General features: G+C 42.4%; 1 protein-coding gene across 21 annotated transcripts in view; it reads right to left on the bottom strand.

The window, feature by feature from the left end:
- The window catches only part of RAD52 (RAD52 homolog, DNA repair protein), a 60,146-nt gene that overhangs the window by 2,973 nt on the left and 34,749 nt on the right, over positions 1–22,424 (bottom strand). For 7 of the 21 annotated variants that reach the window (XM_060306563.1, XM_060306560.1, XM_060306562.1 and 4 more), the window contains 10 exons: positions 15,396–15,494; positions 14,213–14,314; positions 13,296–13,389; positions 12,986–13,113; positions 11,350–11,468; positions 10,418–10,493; positions 2,411–2,634; positions 2,127–2,272; positions 661–732; positions 101–316 (listed from right to left, as the gene is read on the bottom strand). In XM_060306563.1, coding sequence (XP_060162546.1) covers positions 101–316; positions 661–732; positions 2,127–2,272; positions 2,411–2,634; positions 10,418–10,493; positions 11,350–11,468; positions 12,986–13,113; positions 13,296–13,389; positions 14,213–14,314; positions 15,396–15,476 — 1,258 coding nt within the window. In that variant the 5' untranslated portion in view covers positions 15,477–15,494. Of the gene's footprint in view, positions 1–100; positions 733–2,126; positions 2,273–2,410; positions 2,635–10,417; positions 10,494–11,349; positions 11,469–12,985; positions 13,114–13,295; positions 13,390–14,212; positions 14,315–15,395; positions 15,495–15,824; positions 19,761–19,783; positions 20,672–22,424 lie in introns of those variants that run through there. The other 14 variants (XM_030834790.3, XM_060306554.2, XM_060306564.2 and 11 more) reach the window with 14 other exon arrangements.

Below are 22,424 nucleotides of genomic sequence, written 5' to 3' on the forward strand. Positions count from 1 at the left end.
CCAACTTCTTAAAATGGAATGTCATTCTTTCTTTAAGATTCATAGAATTATATATACCCAGGTTCTCCCTTCCATTTCTGCTCCTAAAACACTTTGCTACCTGTTATGTGTTGGTTAAGGTTGTAAGTTTGAAGGTGCCAGGGTCCAGATTTTGCCTGTGGATTCTGGTGGCAAAGGCTCTGTGGGGTCCTGTTCCAGGTCTCCATCTCGTTCTGCAGGACGGAGGTGGCAGGGGCCTGTGGCGGTTCTGGTTTAGACAAGGGCTTGACCACACTGTCCCCTGCATCTAGAGCCATGTCCCACATCTCAAGACTGTCTGCAAGGACAGAGGTCACAAGCAAATGCAGCATCAACAAACGAGGTGCTGGAAAAATAACAGGTCGTGAGAAATGCTGTATCATGAATGCTCTATACGATGGCGTTTGGAATTTCTCCTTCCCCGACCCATGAAAGTACACCAAAGCCTCTCGCAGGTCCGGACAGTAGAGGAGCTGCATGTGTGCTATCAGCACTTTCTACAAAACCAATGGAAAATGAAGATACCTTATGCCTCTTTTGAAATGTATTTGTGAGGACGGAAAGTATGCAGCACAGTAACTTACAGACACTTGATAGGTATTTACTGATTAGGACTGAAGCCATTCCTTTAGCCCTCCTGACCTGGAAGCACGTCTGTCTGGGTGAGCGGCTCTGAAGCAGCAGTTCCGGCAGGTGGCACCGGTGGCAGCGCTGCTGCAGAGAAAGGACAAAACCACGTAACCAAGCTGGGCTGCGGGCGGCCTTGGAAGTGCGTGCAAAGCCGCCTGGGGTTACACTCGTCGGCGCGGCAGGCAGAACTCGGGACCTTGCATCCTGGTCCTACCTACAGATCTATATAAAATAGGACTGACGATACTATATTCTTTCTTCTCATCAAACTGCGAAAAAAACGCTGAGAAGTTTTTGTTTCTCCTTTAGCAGAAACGGAAGAGTTACTGTAAGCCGTTTTGTCCAGTTTTTACTATTTGAAGCTATAACCCTTGTTCAAACAAAATCTTAAGCAGAAATGAATATGTAAAACCAAGATGATGACTGTGTGATTTGGGGTGGGGGAGGTCCTGGAGATGACTCCTCCTCCACCCCTGACCCCCAGAGCTTCCGCAATGGTTTGGAAGCTGAAGATCTAGAATAATAATTCTTATTAAGAACATCCCCAGCACAGTAAGTTTTTTGGGTTTTTTTCCCCTACATTAACCTCAGCCTGCCAGTACTGCTGAGGGGAGTTATAAAGAACTAAACATGAAGCAAGTCCTCGGAACCTTCTTTGTAATTTTTAGGGAGAAGCTGGGCAAAAATCCACTTGGTCTTTCTTTGTTTCTAGTCTCTGAGAAAGACTCCAAGAAAATCTGTATCTACTACTCCCACTGAAGCTGGACTCTGAAATAAAAAGTTCAGGGATAAAGAATTGCCAAAAACCCATTCTCTTCAAACCCAACTTTGCTTTATGTTCAGAGACAGCTCAGGGGCTTCCCTGGTGGCGCAGTGGTTAAGAATCCACCTGCCAGTGGAAGGGACATGGGTCAAGTCCGGTCCAGGAAGATCCCACGTGCCACAGAGCAACAATGCCTGTGCACCACAACTACTGAGCATGCGCTCTAGAGCCCGCGAGCCATAACTACTGAGCCCACATGCCACAACTACAGCCCACGTGCCACAACGACTGAAGCCCGTGCTCTGCAACAAGAGAAGCCACTGCAATGAGCCCGCACACCGCAACGAAGAGTAGCCCCCACTCACCACAACTAGAGAAAGCCCCCGTGCACAGCAACAAAGACCCAACACAGCCAAAAGTTAAAAAAATAAGTAAATAATTAAAAAAAATAAAAGCTCAGAAAGGCTTTCTCGTGTACACGTGGCCAAAGTAACTGAGGCGAAAAGAAGCTCTGTCCCCTGAGACAAATAGTTCCAGGTTATGTCAGGGCCCGTCTCCTTCGCCCAGAAGACCAGTGTCTTCCTTCAGTCACGGGGAATGGCGAGGCAGGACGTGACGGTTTGAGCCCGTGGCCGCCTCTGTGCTGTGTGTGGACCCGACCTGCTGCAGAGTGGGGAGAGCAGTCACCCCCAGAGCCCATGCTCCGTCCTCTCACCAGGACCCTGCTTCTCGGCAGGTGGGCCAGACGGGGGTTCCTGCTGCTGTTTCTCCATCTGCTCCCGGAACCGCTGCTGCAGCTGTCTTTGCCGGAGCTTCCGCTGGTACGTGGCATCGCTCTCTGTGGCAGCGGAGGTCGGGTTTCTGCATCAGGAGAGCAACAGGGAGGTGAGTTCCTGAGTTAACTGGTGAGCAGCAACACACAGTTCCCAAGGGAGCACACGGCCCAGCCAGTGTGCTGGCTCTGAAGTGAAGGCAGGAGTGGGAGGCAGGGGGAGACACCTGGGAAGGAGCAGGGGCGGGGAGGGCACGCAGCCCGCACCCGGAGCCGCTGTCCTCATCCCCTGCATCACAACGTGGTGGCTTGGTCTGCAAGGAGACGTCACCTCCTGTGGTCTGGGGGGTCCCAGAGTCGGGTTCCGTCGGCAGCTGCTGTATCTGGCTTGTTCCACACGTGGTTCAAAGTCTTGTCTCTTTGCTTTAGTTAAATCCACTTCAAGAGGCAGCTAATGAGGGAAAAAAGGGGAGAAAACTTCTTCCAACTGCTCTTCCCCTTCCTCAAGGATCTAGATACCTGAAAAATGGCATTTCACGATCCTCTATCCATCATTCCTTCTAGGTCCTAAGAAGCTGGGACAAGGGATCCATAAGTTCAAGTCATTTTCATTATATGAGGAATAAAACAATTTCATTTTCCACCTATGCCATTATGTATTAATGAAGTTTTGATAAGGAATCATACTTCAGTTTTTATTGAGGGCAAATGCTCTGTAAAATCTAATTTGAATCTTTTCTTGGCAACCAGATCTGATGCTGTCTACTATTTTTTTAATGGAAATGATCACACATCATCACACTACAGAAACCCAGAGATTTTTCACTTGGGAGAACTTCTCTCTCAATAATATGATGCTGATAGAATAAAGGAATATGAGTGATTGAGATGACTACATTTTGGATAAAGATAACATGAAAATGAAAATTATACTGTGAGATTTCGTACTGAGATTGAGAAGTAAATAAGTTAAACAGGGCTTCCCTGGTGGCGCAGTGGTTGAGAATCCACCTGCCAATGCAGGGGCACGGCTTCGAGCCCTGGTCCGGGAAGATCCCACATGCTGCAGAACAACTAAGCCCGTGCGCCACAACTACTGAGCCTGCACTCTAGAGCCTGTGTGCCACAACTACTGAAGCCCATGAGCCTAGAGCCCATGCTCTGCAACAAGAGAAGCCACTGCAATGAGAAGCCCACGCAGCGCAACAAAGGGTAGCTCCCGCTCGCTGCAACTAGAGACAGCCCGTGCGCAGCAACGAAGACCCAACACAGCCAAAAATAAATAAATTTATTAAAACAAAAACAAAAGAACTGGACAGTCACATGCAAAAGAATTAAACTGGATCACTTACACCATACACAAAAATTAACACTGGATTAAAGACCTGAAACCGTAAAACTCCTGGAAGAAAATATAGGCAATAAGCTCCTTGACGTTGGTCTTGATGGTAATTTTTTTGTATTTGACACCAAAGAGCGAAAACAACAAAAGCAAAAATAAACAAGTGGGACTATATCAAACTAAAAAGCTTCTGACAGCAAAGGAAACAATTAACAAAGTGAAAAGGCAACCTACTAAATGGGAGAAAAAGTTTACAAATGATGTAACTGCTAAAGCATTAACATTCAAAACGTATAAAGAACTCACAACTCAAAAGCAAAACCAAAACAAAACAATCCAATGAAAAAATGGGCAGAAGATCTGCATAGATATGCTTTCAAAGAAGACCTACAGATGCCCAACAGGTACATAAAAAGATACTCAACATCACTCACCATCAGGGAAATGAAAATCAAAACCACAATAAGATAGCACCTCACATTTGTCAGAATGGCTATTATCAAAAAGACAAGAGACAACAAGTGCTGGTGAGAATGTGGAGAAAAGGGAACCCTTGTGCACTGCTGGTGGGACTGTAAACTGGCATAGCCACTACGGGAAAAACTATGGAAAACAGTTTCCTGAATAAATTAGAAACTAGAAATAATAATAATTATAATAATAAATTAGAAAACAGAACTACCATATGATGCAGCAATTTCACTTCTGGGTATTTATCCAAAAAAAAAGAAAAAGAGTAACCCAGAAAGATATGCTCCCCCATTTTCACTGCAGCATTATTTACAACAGCCAAGACATGGAAGCAACCTAAATGCCCACCGATAAAGAATGTAGTATATATATCTACAACGGAACATTATTCAGGCATAAAGAAGAAAATTTTGCCACTTGCAATAACATGGATGGATCCTGAGGACAGTGTGCTAAGTGAAATAATTCAGAGAGAAAAATAAATACCATATGATCTCACTTATATGTGGAATCTAAACAAACAGACAAAAACTGAGCTCATAGATGAAGAGAACAGGGGTTGCCAGGGGTCGGGGGTGGACGAAATGGGTGAAGGGAGTCAAAAGGTACAAACGTCCTGTTATAAAATAAATAAGCTCTGGGGATGTAATATACAGCATGGTGACTATAGTCAGTAACACTGTATTGTATATTTGAACGTTGCTAAAAGAATAGATCTTAACAGTTCTCATCAAAAAAAACTGCATCTACGTGTGGTGATGGATGTTAACTACACTTATTGTGGTGATCATCTTGCAGTATATAAAAATACTGAATCATTATGTTGTACAACTGAAACTAATATACAGGCATACCTCAGAGATATTGCAGGTTTGGTTCCAGACCTCCACAATAAAGCAAATATAGAAATAAAGCAAGTCGCACAATTTTTTTGGTTTCTTAGTGCGTATAACAGTTGTGTTTACACTATACTGTAGTATGTTAAGTGCGCAACAGCATTATGTCAAAAAAAAGCAATGTACGTACCTTAATCAAAAAATAATTTATTGCTAAAAAAATGCCAACCATCACCTGACAATGCAGCTGCCACAAACCTTCAATTTGTAAAAAATGCAATTATCTGTGAAGTGCAATAAAATGAAGCACTATAAAACAAGGTATGCCTGTAATGTTGTATGTCAATTATATCTCAGTTAAAAAAAAAAAGTCAAAGACAGAGAAATCTTGAAGACAGCAAGAGAAGAGCAAATCATCACATACTGGAGTGCCTGCCTAAGATTATCAGATTTCTCAGCAGAACTCTTACAGGCCAAAATGGAGTGGGATGATATATTCAAAGTCCTGAAAGAAAAAACTTAGCCAAGAATAGTGTATCCAGCAAAAGTATCCTTCAAAAATGGAGAAACTAAGATTTTCTTCAAATAAACAAAAGCAGAGCGAGTTCATTACCACTAGACTTGCTCTACAACAAATGCTAAAGGGAATCCTTCAAACTGAAACAAAAGGATGCCGGGCAGCAACATGAAAATAAGAAGTTCTCCAGTAAAGGTAAATACACGGACAAAAACAGTAACCTGTATCATCATAATTTTGGTACATGGAATTTAAATGAAGAAAAACATTAAAATTGTATAATGAATACAGATATTAAATGTAAAAACCATTAAAACTTTTATAACAATCTATGTTAATAGACATACAATAATATGAAGATGTAATCTGTAACATCAATAACATAAAGTGGTGTTGTAAAGGACTAGAGTTTTTGTATGCAATTCAAGTTATCAGTTTAAAATAGAATGTTATAACTTTAAAATGTTTCATATAATTGCAATGGTAACCACAAAGGAAATATCTATAGGATATACACAAAAGTAAACAAGAAGGGAATCAAATCATGTTACTACCAAAAGAATCAACACAACACAAAGGACAGCAGTAAGAGAGGAAAGAAGGGACAAAAAAAAAAAGCTAAGCTACAGGACATACAGAAAATGATTAACAAAATAATAAATACTAAGCCCTTCCCTATCAATAATAAATGTAAATGGATCAAACTCCCCAACCAAAGCCATAGATTGGCTGGATGGATTCAAAAAACAAGATACAACTACATACTTCCTACATTAGACTCACTTCAGATCTAAAGACATAACACAGGCTGAAGGTGAAAGGATAGAAAGAGATACTCCATGTAAATGGTAACCAAAAGGGAGCAGGGGAGGCTATACTAATATAAGAAAAAATAGACTTTAAGTCAAAAACTGTTACAAGAGACAAAAGAGGACATTCTATAATAATAAAAGGGTCAATTAACTGTGAAGCTATAACAATTACAAATACTTACATACCAAACATCAGAGCTCCTAAATATGTAAAGAAAACTTTGACAGATTTGAAAGGAGAAATACACACCAAGACAGTAATAGCAGAAGACTTCAGTACCCTACTTTCAATAATGGATAGAACCAAACAGAAGGTCAATAAGGAAACAGAAGATTTGAACACTACAGACCATATGGACCTAAGACATATAGAGAATATTCCACCCAACAACAGCAGAATATACATTCTCCTCAGTACAAATGGAACATTCTCCAGGAGAGACCCCATGTTAGGCTACAAAACAAGTCTTAAATTGAAGACGACATAAATTATACAAAAAAAATCTCTGCTAATCACAATGGAATGAAACTGGAAATCAATGGCAGAAGGAAAAATGAAAAATTCACAAACGTGGAAATTAGTACTTTCTTAAGACAACCAATGGGTCAAATAAATCACAAGGGAAATTAGAAAATATCTTGAGACAAATGAAAATGTTGAAAACACAGCACACCAAAACTTACATATGCAGCAAAAGCAGTACTAACAGGGAAGTTTCTAGCTGACACAAGCTAGGAGAAGACAGGAAATAAAGCTTAGGGCAGGGCTTCCCTGGTGGCGCAGTGGTTGAGAGTCCGCCTGCTGATGCAGGGGACATGGGTTCACGCCCCGGTCCAAGAAGATCCCACATGCCGCGGAGCGGCTGGGCCCGTGAGCCATGGCTGCTGAGCCTGCACGTCTGGAGCCTGTGCCCCGCAACAGGAGAGGCTGCAACAGTGAGAGGCCCACGTACCGGAAAAAAAAAAAAAAATTATGAGAATACTATGAACAACTGTACACCAACAAATCAGATAGCCTAGAAGAAATGGATACATTCCTAAAACACACAACCGACCAAGACTGAATCATGAAGAAACAGAAATAGACCAGTAACTAGTAGAAGAGTGTATTAGTAAACAAAAACCTAACAACAACAACAACGAAAAAAAAGCCCAGGACTAAATGGCTTCACTGGAAAATTCTACCAAACATTTAAAGAATTAACACCAACCGTCAAACCCTTCCAAAAAACTGAAAAGGAGGGAACACTTCCAAGTTCATTCTAAGAGGCCAGCATTATTCTGATACCAAAGCCAGGCAAAAACACTATAAGAGGAGGGTGGATAAAAAGACACTACAAGAAAACTATAGACCAATATCCCTGATCCATATTGATGCAAAAATCCTCAATGAAATACCGGCTCACCAAATTTAACAGCACATTAAAAGTATTATACACCATGACCAAGAGAGGTTTATTCTTGAAATGCAAAGATGATTCGATATACACAAATCAATCAATGTGATCCATGAACAAAACCACCTGTTCATCTAAACTGATGCAAAAAAAAAAAAGTCTGACAAGATTCAATAATTTTTTCATGATAAAAACATTCAACAAATTAGGAATAGAAGGAAACAACCTCAACATAATAAAGGCCATATATGAAAAGCCTACAGTTAACATCATACTCAATGGTGAAGACTGAAAGCTTTTCCTGGAAGATCAGGAATAAGGCAAGGATGCCCACTCTCACTACTTCTTAACATATTGGAAGTCCTAGCCAGAGCAATTAAGCAAGGAAAAGAAATAAAAGGAATCCAAATTGGAAAGGAAGAAGTAAAATTTATCTCTGGTTGCAGATTACTTGATCTTCTATGTAGAAAACCCTAAAGACTCAACAAAAAAAACTGTCAATTAATAAACAAATTCAGCAAAGTTTCAGGATACAAAATCCACATAAATAACAGTTGTGTCTCTACACACTAATAATGAACAATCAAAAAGTTGAGACAACAATTCCATTTACAATAGCATCAGAAAGAATAAAATACTTAGGAATAAACCTAACCAAGGTGAAAGACGTGTACACTGAAAACTATGAAACACTGCTGAAAGAAATTAAAGAAGGCACAAATAGATGGAAAGACTTCCCATGTTCATGAACTGGAAGACTTAATATTGTTAAGATATGCATACTACCAAAGTGATGTACAGATTCAGTGTAATCTCTATCAAAATTCCAATGACATTTTTTGCATAAATAAAAAAATTCACCTTAAAATTTATAAAGAATCTCAAGGGACCTCAAATAACAAAAATAATTTTGAAAAAAAAAATTGGAGGATCTCCTGATTTCCAAACATATTACAAAGCTTCAATAATCAAAACAGTATGATACTGCCATAAAGACAGGTCCATAGGTCAATGTAATAATACAGAAAGCCCAGAGATGAATCCTCATGTATGGCCAAATGATCTTCAGCAAGTGTGCCAAGACTACACAATGGGGAAAGGAGTCTCTTCAACAAATGATGTTGGAAAAACTGAATATCCACATGCAAAAGAATGAAGTTAGACCTGTATCTTACATCATATACAAAAATAAATTCAAGATAGATTAAATACCTAAATATAAGACGCAAAACTATAAAACTCAAAGAAGAAAACACAGGGGAAAAACTTCATGACATTGAATTTGGCAATGATTTCTTGGATGTGACACCGAAGTACAGGCAACAAAAAAAGCAAAAATATACAAATGGAGCTATATCAAACTTAAAAGGCAAGCTATGGAATGGGAAAAAACTTTGCAATCATATCTCTGATAAGGAGTTAATAGCCAGAATATATAAAGAACTCCTACAGCTTGACAACAAATAAATCAAATAGCCCAATTAAAAAATGGGCAAAGAACCTGAGTAGACATTTCTCCAAAGATGATACACAAATGGGCAATAAGCACATGAAAAGATGTTCAACATCACTAATCATCAGAAAAATTCAAATCACACCCATTAGGATGGCTACTATCAAAAAAACAGAAAATATGGGCTTCCCTGGTGGCGCAGTGGTTGAGAGTCCGCCTGCTGATGCAGGGGACGCAGGTTCGTGCCCCGGTCCGGGAAGATCCCACATGCTGCGGAGCAGCTGGGCCCGTGAGCCATGGCCGCTGAGCCTGCGCATCTGGAGCCTGTGCTCCGCAATGGGAGAGGCCATCAGTGAGAGGCCCGCGTACCACAAAAAAAAAAAAAAAAAAGGTTAAAATGGTAAATTTCATGTTATGTGTTTTTTACCACAATGTTTTAAAAACAGAAAAAATTACAATATCCCTCATAAATATAGATGCAGAAATCCTTAACAAAATATTAGCAAACTGAGTCCAATTATATGTAAAAAGGATTTAGAAAAAGGACAGAAATGGAGTTTTTTTGTTTTTTGCAGGACGCGGGCTTCTCACTGTTGTGGCCTCTCGCGTTGCGGAGCACAGGCTCTGGACGCGCAAGCTCAGCGGCCATGGCTCACGGGCCCCGCTCCGCGGCATGTGGGATCTTCCAGGACCGGGGCACAAACCTGTGTCCCCTGTATCGGCAGGCAGACTCTCAACCACTGCACCACCAGGGAAGCCCCAAGAAATGGAGTTTTGACAGCTGCCAATTGACACACACCTCTATTACGGGCAGCACAAGAAAAAGAACCCCTCAAGTACCAGAGAGGGAAGGCTGCCCAGGGTGGCGGCACTGCAGGGACCCAAAGAACCACAGGTGAAGCAGCCACACTCCACCAGGCAACAGGAATGCTCCAGAGCCTGACTGGCCCAGGCATGCTAAACTCCAGACCCCATTCTCCGAAGGCAAACGCGCAGATCACGTGACACGCAACTACAGAAACAAGGGAGATCTAAACCTTAAAGACACCCGAGCTAAGGAAGAGCAGGAAGGTTGAACGCGTGAGACTCTGAGTGTTTGTAAGAAATGGCAGTGCTACAAGGGATCTGTGCTCCTTCTGTCTCACAGACCACTGCCAAGCATGGTTCTCTCTACATAAGAGACAAGTAACACAAATGCTCCAGGCTTCAATTTCCTCATTGGTACATTAAGGTAATTGGTTCCTGCTGGCTCTTATGTTCAAAGACGTCTGAAATACATTCCAGACCCTTTAAACAGCCAAGTCTTCACTTTTTCTCTCTCCATCACCAAATACTCACTCATGACACAAAAGCATCATCAGTTGCACTTCTACTGCGACGCATTCCACCCCCCACTTGTAACATACCTGGTGTGGGAGCTTGTTTAGCGACCTCAGGTAGTCTTTGTCCAGAATACAATTCCCAAGTGCATTCCCGAAACTTCTACGGGTAAGAAAAGAGGCGAACGGGGTTGAGAACGTTATATGTGAATATCAGAGAACAGAGCTACAGCCTTTGTACAAGCTGCTTCTCAACACAGCAGAGGAGATGGGCTCTGATAAGCATTCAGAAATGTTCATTACGCATCTGCATTAGGCGCTGAGAATACAGCAGTGAGCACAGCAGCCACAAACCCGCCCGCAGGAGGGGCAGTGGGCACAGAAAGCCTGAGCAAGCGCTCACAAAATCGCACCAGCTGTACCTTCCAACGCAGAACACGAATTCCACAGCAGAGAATGTTTCCCAAGGACTGCTCCAACTCCCCAGTAATGGTGAGCATGCGCACTTTAGGGGCACAGACCTCCATGACCAAAGTTCTTTACTTGGGACATCTGGATTCCCCCCCCACAGGTCATGGTACTGCAAATCTTTAGTGCATGTTTTACATGTATTTTTCTGGTAATTCAATTCTCAAAGGCATCTATGACCCCAAAAAAGGTTAAAAACCCTGCTCTATGAAACTAAGTTAACTATGTTACATACACATAACGAAGAACTGTGTAGGTGTATTAAAGAGAATGAGGAAACAATGTATGTGCTGTGTGGACAGGTCTCCAAGACACACTGCTGATGAGAGGGGTGGGGAAGGCAAGGTCAAGTACAGAACAGAGAACACAGGATTCTACTACTTATTCCCCAAAAAGTGGGCCCTCAGCATAAAGAAGCACTGGGGAAAGACAGAAGAGAGCAGGGAAACAGGCTGCACAGGGTCAAGGGTGGGAGGAAGACTTATGTTATTTCGACTTCTGAACCACGTGGGTGTTATAACCCAGAGCTGAGAAGAACAGGATCTGCCTACCTCAGTGCTCGCTTCAGCCCATCGGTCACTGCCTCCTTCCTCGCCTTCTCCAAAGACAAGGCTTTGGACTTGAGGCCCTCGCTAACACCATAGCCCACGTCCTCATGATACGAACCATCCTGTGGACAGAAAAGGAGTTCAGGGTCCAACGTGAGGAGCTGCAGCCCCGTCCCTGGCTGCAGAGCTCTCCTCTTCCTCAAGCATCAGTGTTCAGACTGGTTGGACAGAGCCCAGGGCCTGGAACACAGGCGGAGTTGCCAGAGTCCATTTCCAGGGCTACTTCCTGGACCGGATCTGCCTAGAGATGTGCCTGTGCTCCAAGTGCAAGACAATTCTCCTTCCTCTTCACATAACTAGGCACACACCTGACCCGCCCCACATCTTACTAAGACACATCACCCACACTATGAAAACCTCTGGGGCACCAAACCAAAAATTTGAAATATTATATTTAACAGATTCTAATGACTGCATAGCAAATCCTCTCACAAGTCAGGTGGTACCTGTTTCTCGGCTTCTACCAAAAGTAAAGGTGGGCCTGATCAAGCTGTTAGCTGACAGAGAGCTGACTATAATGTTTGATGATAGCATTGTGATTTCTGATATAGAACTCACAAGTAGTCAAAGAAATGAATGACACTGTAACAAAACTCGTTCATTCTCAGTTTGTTTATGTGAATAAGGTTTTCGGTAGTATTTATAAAAATAAGTCAGAATAGAATTAATGCTAAATGTTTAGTCTAGGAATAAGTAATATTAACTGTGGATATACAAACTAACTGAATAGAAAAAAACAGCTCATCCATCTTATCAAGAAATGCATTTTCCATAAAATTTTATTAAATATAAATATTTTGATGTAGTTATGTTGTCTCTTCAACATAAACACAACTGACTAAATTGTGTATTAACAGCACCTGTAATATCAATAGTAACTCAATCCAGAAGAAATTTCTCAATAGTTAGAGCCTTAAGATCACTGGAAATTTATCCCCTAAAATTTTTACACACACAAGTATAATAAGGTTATCATTAATAAAAGATTTTCAATCATATAGCAGGATAAAAGCCAGAGGGGAAATGGAATGGAAATACGTGTTCAAGAAGAAACAACGTAAGATATCTGATGACCGAAGAATAACTTGCTCAAAAAAAAGAAAAACAGGGACTTCCCTGGTGGTCCAGTGGTTAAGGCTCCATGCTCCCAATGCAGGGGGCCCAAGTTCAGTCCCTGGTTGGGGAACTAGATCCTGCATGCCACAGCTAAAGACCCTGCACACCACAACTAAGACCCAGTGCAACCAAATAAATAAATAAATATTTAAAAAGAAAGAAAGAAAGAAAAAGAAAAATAGCTTGCGCATGTATTTTTTTTAAATGGATGACAGCATTTAATCCTCTATGGTATTTAGAATACATTGGTACGTGTTAAAAAGATGTAACAGATTTATTTTAGAATGTAAAATTTTACAATATGCCAAAAAATACACCCTTACAACTGTTTATATATATGGTGAAAACTGAGTCAACTTAAAAACGTGCAAGAAAACAGAGTTCCTCAAAATTCTCTTAGGGGCACATGAGGGAGGATGTCTGAACAACCCCACCCCCTCTCTGGGCCCCGAGGCCTCCGTACCTGCTCACTCTCCCACCTGCCCCGTGCCTGCAGGCAGCATGTCCCCTCCATCACCCTCACCTTCAGCTGGACTCTCACAAACGCACAGACGCCCACGTAGAACTTGCCATTGTTAAGGTCAACAAAATCTAGGAGTGGGAAAGAGAACCAGCTGAAGAGGATACTGATCGCTGTGCCTCACCTGTATTCCTCCTGCTGGCGACTGAGCACGCCTTCCCTAGGTCCTTGTCTACAAAACACTCCTGCCAGAAGTCAGCCAATGCCGAGGAAGGGAAACGAAGAAGCAGGCACTGCCAGGAAGCATACTCACCCACGTTCTGCTGTGTGATAGAGTGTGCCCAGCCATTGTAGCCAAACATCTCATTGGCCAGATTAATTACCCTGTGACCCTCGATGTAACACACCTGGAAAAAAAATTTAAAGAAGAAAAAAAAGCTTGTTAAAATTCCTTGCCATACTTAAATGTGGATCAAAATTTACTTAATCTGGGCTTCCCTGGTGGCGCAGTGGTTGAGAGTCCGCCTGCCGATGCAGGGGACGCGGGTTTGTGCCCCGGTCTGGGAAGATCCCACATGCCGCGGAGCGGCTGGGCCCGTGAGCCTTGGCCGCTGAGTCTGCGCATCTGGAGCCTGTGCTCCACAATGGGAGAGGCCACCACAGTGAGAGGCCCGCGTACCACTAAATAAATAAATAAATAAATTTACTTAATCTGGGCTTCCCTGGTGGCGCAGTGGTTGAGAGTCCGCCTGCCGATGCAGGGGACGCGGGTTTGTGCCCCGGTCTGGGAAGATCCCACGTGCCGCGGAGCGGCTGGGCCCATGAGCCATGGCCACTGAGCCTGCACGTCCGGAGCCTGTGCTCCGCAACGGGAGAGGCCACAGCAGTGAGAGGCCCACGTACCGCAAAAAAAAAAAAAAAAAAAAAATTTATTCCTTACCAGCTCTTTTGGCAAAACCACCCTTAAACATTCCAGAGAATTTCTCAGTGAACTTAATTCAAAGATCTTCCAGAGGAGCCAGTTAGAACTAGTGTCTTGGGCCAGGCCATGCTTGGGCCACGGCAGATGACAGTGAAGGCTGGAACCCATCCCCGCCCAAAGACACAAACGTCCACTAACAGTGAATGAGAGACCTTCTGAATCCATGAGGAAAAGAGAGGGAGTTGGCAAGTTCATGGGAATAGTCGGCGTTGTGGGCACCCACTTTTCAAGCACGTAAACTCTCTCACCTTCTGGCCTCCTCCAGCCACGCGGCTACTTATGTATTCTGGGCCCAGCCTCTGCCTCAGAGCCTTCTGGATGGCCTGGTACTCTTGTGCTGTGTATTGGTACTGTAATCCACAAAGGGAAAATTAAACTGACATTTCCACCATTCCTTATCAGCAAGTCCCCAACTTTTTGGTCTCCAGACCCCTTAACACTCTTCAAAAGTACTGAGGATCCTATGAGCTTTTGTTTATGTGGGTTATATCTATCAATACTAGGAATTAAAAATGAGAAACTCTGCAGGCACACATTCCAGTAACCATCAGAGCAATGATATCAGCACATGCTATATGGTCTCTGGAAAACACCCTCACTCATGAGAGAATGAGAGTGAAAAAGGCACAGAGTATTTTAGTATTATTATGAAAATAATTTTGATTTCACAGACTCTGAAAGGTCTTGTGGACCCCCAGGGGTCACTGGACCACATTGTGAAAACCACTGCCTTAGATGTTACTAATATGTTACCATCCCTACAAAACTTTCTGGAGCCAGAACTGGGAAACTGAAACTTCCCTCCTTGGAGTCTATATGACATGTATGTAGGCAAGGGAGCAGGAGAGGAGAAAACATGACAGGAAGCCCTGCTTCCATTTGTCCTCTTCTCTAGTTCAACAATTTCCCATCCTACACATAGAGAAATACACTCCTACTTGTTTAGATTTTCATCCCCTCAATACTTTTCCCCTTGCCCTGAATAAATACACACAAATAGATTTCTGGTAAGACAAAGATAGAATTTGGGGGGACAAAGCAAGAATCTCCCTTATATGCACAGAATATCTCCACAAAGAGTACAACACCAGAAACTTTGGATGCCTCCAAAAAAGAGATCTGGGTGACATGTGGACAAGAGTGATAGGAAACAGTGAGACTTTTTACATACAGTCTGTTTCATTTTGAATGTTACAGCATATGAAAATGTAATCTATCCAAAAAATAAATAAAATTTAAATCTAAATGTAACCCCCAGTGCTGCTAAATTTCGAACATGCCCTCAGAGCTTGTCAAAGACTCCCAAATGATGCACTTAAATGAAAAAAAAAAAAAACAGTTTACATGTATATGATGGTGCTCTACCAATGGCTTCCCCATACCTTTTTCACTTAACCTCATTCCTTCCACGTATGAAAAAAACACACGTACCTGACCAAAGCATAATACAGAGTTGCCACCAGCAGGATGGCTGTCACGGCCGCTAAGAATTGCTTCTTCAGTCCCAGACATGTTGATTCAGGTTGACCTCTAAATAAAAAGAAGATTAAAAAAATGATCTCAAAGAATGCTAGTGGTAAAAGGCAAGAGCCTCTACTAAAAATCAAATGAAGTAACTTTCCTTGCATACTTTAAACACTGACCCAGTCAAGGGCCAAGTTCCTCAGTGCTTAGCTATCACCTAACAAACCACTTAAAATCCTTTAGGGTCTGCTTCTACCTTTCTGCTAAAATTTTGCTAGCGTGGTGGTGCTATTAAAGGTGATTTTTACAATAAGAATGTATTGTATGTTATAATTACAATGTTCGTAATTGAAAAAGTCAGAATTACAAAAGCGTGCTAGGGGAGATTATGATCACCTGCTATATGGGCATCATGACCCTGACCTCTGTGGGGTTGAAGAGGAAACATAGGCCACAGTAGCGGAACTGCTGTCGCGGAGCCAACACGCCAGCAGGGGGGAGTGTAACAGACATGACGCAATGGAAGAGCCAGATGGCACAGAAGACCCTGTGTTCAGAAAGGGCACAGCATTAAACCACTAGTAGTCCCTGCAGTTTATCGCCTGGGACCTTGTTACAAATGCATATTCTCAGGCCCCACCTCAGACCCACTGAATCCAAAACCAGAGGTGAGGCCCATGTATGAGTGCTGGACCAAGCCCACCCCGTGATTCTGACACAAGCTCCAGTTTGAGAGCCACTGCATTAGACTGAGACCACGCAAGTGTGCAGTCTATTAGAAAAGAGAATTACCCTCAGAAAAAGCAGCTGCAGATGGCTGACCCGCTACCTGAGTGCCCCACCCACTGCAGATCCAACAAAGTTGGGCCTCAGCACATCTGCATGCTATAAATCTTCAGATTGTTCACTCACAGTAGGACCACAAATCTATGAACGTCAACCAGTATGATTCCCCATGCAGTGTTCCAAGATGGTGTTTAAGAGCTGACATTCCAAGTGGTGATTTCTGGCTCCATCACCCACGAGGTCTTGACCAAGAGAAAAATCACATAATCTCTCTAAATGACGTTTCATCATCTAGAAAATGGAGATAATAGTATCTACATTTCCTAGGGGTTCTGTAAAGATTAAATGAGAAACTGCATAAAAACTGCATTAATGCAACTAGAGATTATCATACTAAATGAAATTAAGTCAGAAAGAGAAAAATAAATATCATATGGTATCACTTATCTGTAGAATCTAAAATATGACACAAATGAACCTATCTACAAAACAGAAACAGAAACACAGACATAGAGAACAGACTGGTGGTTGCCAAGGGGGAGAAGCTTGGGGGAGGGATGGAATGGGAGGTTGGGGTGAGCAGATGTAGGCTTTTATATATAGAACGGATCAACAACAAGGGCCTACTGTACAGCAGAGAACTACATTCAATATCCTATGATAAACCATAATGGAAAAGAATATAAAAAAAAGAATGTGTGTGTGTGTGTATATATATAAAACTGAATCACCTTGCTATACAGCAGTAATTAACACAACATTGTAAATCAACTATACTTCAACTTAAAAAAAAACTACATCAGAAGGGTGCCTGGCACATGTGAAATACTAAATAAATGTTAGTTATTGCTAAGTTCTTGTTAATTTTCTTACATAGATTATGATGAAAATGCAGAAAACTAAATGATCATAAAACATTACCTTTCAGCTAAGAATTGGTAAATTTATTTATAATCTTGCACTAAAAAGTAGGATAGTGGCCTATACTAGGTTAGTCAATAGTTAGTGTCTAAAATTGTTAAATCAAGAAATAGTGGAACGAGGATATTACTTAGAACTATAAATGCCAGAAAAGACAAGTAAAAGAAAGAAACATCTCTTAGGAGTGATGCTGGTGTGAAGAACAGTGCAGCAGGGCTCGCCTTTTTAAAAATAAAACTTTTAGTGCTATTTCCTTTTCAAATATGTGCATGTATTATTTTAATAAAAATAAAAACTTAAATACCTGTTCCATAAAGCAGGGGTCAGCAAACTTTTTCCATAAAGGGCCAGAGAGTAAATATGTTAGGTGTTGCAGGTTATATGGTCTCTGTCACTACTTCACTTTGGCATTTTAGCGTGAAAGTAGCCATAGACAATACATAAATGAATGGGCGTGGTTGTGTCCCAATAAAACTTTATTACACAAATGAACTTATTTACAAAACAGAAAGAGACTCACAGACTTAGAAAACAAACTTATGGTTACCAGGGAGGAAGGCCGGCGGGGAGGGATAGATTGGGAGTTTGGGACTGACATATACACACGGCTATATTTAAAATGGATAACCAACAACGACCTAAAGTATAGCACAGGGAACACTGCGCAATACTCAGTAATAACCTAAATGGGAAAAGAAATTGAAAAAGAATAAATACATGTATAACTGAATCACTTTGCTGTACACCTGAAACTAACACAACATTGTTCATCAACTATACTCCAATATAAAATAAAAATTTAGGGACTTCCCTGATGGTCCAGTGGTTAAGACTAGGTGCTTCCACTACAGGGGACATGGGTTCAATCCCTGGTCAGGGAACTAAGATCCTGCATGCCACATGGCATGGCCAAAAATAAATAAATAAAATAAAAACTAAGAAACAAACAAAAACTTTATTACAAAAAGAGGTGGCAGATTTGGCCCACAGGTCACGGAGTGGGATACTAAAAAGCTGTAGGTGAACAGGATGTTCACGAAGTCAAATGAGAGCCTATCTGGTTATCTGTTAAAAACAAGGGTATACACTGCAAATGTACTAATGCCACTGAACTGCATGCTTAAAAATGGTTAAAATGATAAATTTTACATTATGTACATTTTACCACAATTTTAAAAAAGGAGGGGAATAGCTTAACACAGAAAAGATTTCTATCTCACTCATGAAAGATTTAATACAGTCTGGCGGCCCTGTCCATCCTATAGCCATGCCGTCTGGCATGTGTGACTCCTGAGGTCAGCACTGCAGGGGTAGGCAGAGCTGGAGCAGTCATACCAGCTCAGAGCTGCCTTAGCTGTGACATGCATCACTCTGGTCACAGTTCCCCAGACAGAACTAGTCACACGGCCCCAGAGGCTGGGAAATGTAAGAAGGCATTTAAATATTTGGTGAGTACTGTCTCTACCACATCCATTTCTCCCCACGCCAGTAAGAACCCCTAGAAGGTGGGGGGTTCTTCCTGACTCTCTGTGGCACCCCCAGGGCCTAGCATAGTACCTTGCTCATAGTAGGTGGTCAGGAAGGGAAGTGTCTGAATATTAAATGAACGGATACACCAGTGAATGAAAGAAATACATAATGCAGGATATATAGACAAAGTATATTTTTTAATTCCAGAAGCTAATTTTATAAGGCAGCAGTTACACTTCTCACATTTAAAAAGCAATTTGTTTCTACTTTTCTAAACAATCTTATAAGATTCAATATGTTGAAACTAGTCTCTGTCTATAGACTAAAACATGAAATTATTTTTTTAAAAATATTTATTTATTTATTTTTGGCCACGTTGGGTCTTTGTTGCTGCACGAGAGCTTTTCTCTAGCTGCAGCGAGCGGGGGCTACTCTTCGTTGCGGTGTGCGGGCTTCTCATTGCGGTGGCTTCTCTTGTTGTGGAGCACGGGCTCTAGGCACGCAGGTTTCAGTAGTTGTGACTCGCAGGCTCTAGAGCGCAGGCTCAGTAGTTGTGGCGCATGGGCTTAGTCGCTCCATGGCATGTGGGATCTTCCTGGACCAGGGCTTGAACCCATGTCCCCTGCATTGGCAGGTGGATTCTTAACCACTGCGCCACCAGGGAAGCCCTGGAATTATTCTTTTTGCCAGTTTTAACTTTGGAAAAAACGCTTACTGTTCCGCCTCCCTTTCTAAAACTGTCCACAAACCATTTTCCTGTTATAAAATTAAAATGTCTTATTGTAGAAAGCTTTAAACATATCAAAAATATGGGAAGAAGTAAAATGTGGCTGGATTCCCACCAGCAACAGATAGCTGTTATCTTCTTCACATATGACTGTGCTTGTGTATGTGTGTTTTATGTGTATGTACATGCGTACCTGTTAAACCAAAGTAGATTCCCAATGTATCAGGCATATCTTACGCAGGACCTCAAGTCTTGGCCCTGCCTGTCTCTGAGGCCTCAGACCACTGTCTCCACCCTGGCTGCCATCAGGAGGACCACATACGTGAGGGTCCCGACCAGCAGCACACGGGCACAACCCTACGGCCCCTACTTCCTGCTCCCAGGGATGCCTCTTACCTCCCACCCTTGGCCTCGCTCCTGCATTTGAGGTGTGAGAACCCGTGGGACCCACCTGATGCCCACACGTGCACAATCGGCACATCTGGTGGAGCTGACGTACACGGGGCAAACCTTTCACCAGGGAGACAAAGGCGCTGAGGAGTAGATCCTCTCCTCTCCTCATTTAGGTGGCTGTCCTGGGGTGTGGCACCTTACACCTCCTCCAGGGAGACAGCTTAAGGAAACCAAGCAATCAGCTGTCCTTGTTACCAAGGGGTGGCCAGCCTGGAAATGCACGCTTGAACTGACTTCGTCTCCATCTCTCCTCAATCCCCTTTTCCTTCACTTCTGCTTCCTGGAATTGCACTTCCTAAAAAAATAATACCACATAAGCTTTTGCCTCAAGCTCTAGGTCCCGGGGTCCCCAGGCCTAGCAGACACTAGGGGTGCTGTGCTAACTATCTCATCAGCTCTCACCGCAACAGCACACGCCCAGCCTAACTTCCACACGCCAACACCTGCACCTCTACCTGGGGGCTTGCTTGGCATGGGGCCCATTCTGCACCTGTTCAGGGTAAGCCGCAATTACCAGAGAACGGATGCCCCTGGGAGCAGCCCTCAGTGACTGACAGGAGCTGGCTGAAGTTTACAGACCCTAGATTTCTCACCCCTTCTGTGGGATAAGCTAAGCCGTGAGTTCTGCGCTGGCTCCAGGCTCCTGGTGGAATCAGCTTGGGTTGCACCCTTTGCTGACTGCCTTTTCTGTCCCTTCTCACTGCCTCTCTGTTCTCCCAGTATGTCCTGAGGTCAGTCCCCAAATAATCTACTTGCACTTGGAGAAAAAATGGAGGGGGGCAAAAGACACCGTCACAATGGAGAAATCTGGCAGCCACCTTAACCAAGCAGTCAAACATAATAATATCACCAACATCTCTACCAATCTAATCACGACTCTAATCATGAGGAAATCATCAGACAAGTTGAAACCTACCAGGCCTGAACTCTTCAAAAATATCAGTGCCTCAAAAAACAAAACAAAGCAAAACAAAAAGGACAGTGAACTCTTCTAGATTCAAGGAGACTAAAGAGACAGGACAACACACTGTGTGACCCTTTATAGGATTTTAGATCAGAAAAAATAAAATCTGTAAAGGATATGACTAAGGCAATGGGGGAAATCTGACGATGAACTGCATTTTGGACAATGGTTCTGTATCACTGTTACAGATAGTGAGTGTGATAACTCTATCATGGTCATATAGGAGAATGAACTTGTTACTAGGAGATACATGATAAAGTATTAGAATAAACTGTCATGTTTTCTGCAACTTACTCTCAAATCATTCAACTAATAAAATGTGTGCATGTGTAAAGACAGAGAGAGATAAAGTAACAAACCTATGAATCTAGGTGAAGGATATGCAGGCATTCATTGTATAACTTTCCTAGAGGCTTCAAATTTTCCAAAATAAAATGTTAGGAAAGAAAAAAAAAATGTTAGGAAAGACTTCCTGATAGCCAAAGTTACGGCAGCTCCATAAATCTAAATATCCCAATACATCTGCCAGAAACTATACGCGCCAACAGAAGGAACAGATAAAACCACAAACACCCTGTACCTCCTAACATAATGAGAAGACTGAAAGTGGAAGTTTCAAACTGCCTAGAAGTAAAGAAATATATATATATCAATTTCTGGTGGAGATAGTTCTTGAACTCTCACCTCGACTTTTTGAGGAGAGCAAGGTGGGACCCAGATGGGAAGAGAAATGCATAGAAGGGAGAAGAGGAGGATGGAGAGCCCAAGACAGAACTAAAATCACTCCCGGAAAATGAAGACCCACACTAAGTATGAAGATACCGACGAAACATTCTGGGAGATGAGTGCAGCCTATGGAGAAAGAGACAAGTGTTATGTACAACTCGGTGAGGCAGAACTGGCAAGGCGGGGCTTCTGAGAAGAAGGAAAAAGGAATGACGGATGCCCTTTGAGACTGTCCTGTGAAGGGCAAAAAGGGGGAAATTTAGGATCCTATAAGACAAGAGAACATTTAAAAGTCAAAGGATATATAACCATCTCCCCCCAAATGCCTTCTAATAAAGAAACATACTCACTACATTTACAAAAGAATAAGGGGACTTCCCTGGTGGCTCAGTGGTTAAGAATCCGCCTGCCAATGCAGGGGACATGGGTTCGATCTCTGGTCCGGGAAGATCACACATGCCGCGGAGCAACTAAGCCCATGCTCCACAACTACTGAGCCTGCGCTCTAGAGCCCGCGAGCTGTAACTATTGAAGCCCAAGCGCCTAGAGTCCGTGCTCCACAAAAAGAGAAGCCACCGCAAAGAGAAGCCCGCGCACCACAACAAAGAGTAGCCCCTGCTTGCCACCACTAGAGAGGAAGCCAGGGCCCAGCAACGAAGACCCAACGCAGCCAAAAAATAAATAAATAATAAAATTACTAAAAGAATAGGAAATACTCGAAGTAGGAATCTTGTAAATCACCCCAAACTGTCAATCCTGTTCACAAAATGCAAAATTAAATATAAAAAAGAACTTAAGATAGTTCAATAGTGAACTTAAGATACTTCAAAAGACCCTAACACCATATACAAAAATAAGCTCAAAATGGATTAAAGACCTAAATGTAAGGCCAGAAACTATCAAACTCTTAGAGGAAAACATAGGCAGAACACTGTATGACATAAATCAC

Source organism: Globicephala melas, chromosome 10 (assembly GCF_963455315.2).
Source record: "Globicephala melas chromosome 10, mGloMel1.2, whole genome shotgun sequence".
NCBI classification, from domain to species: Eukaryota; Metazoa; Chordata; class Mammalia; order Artiodactyla; family Delphinidae; genus Globicephala; species Globicephala melas.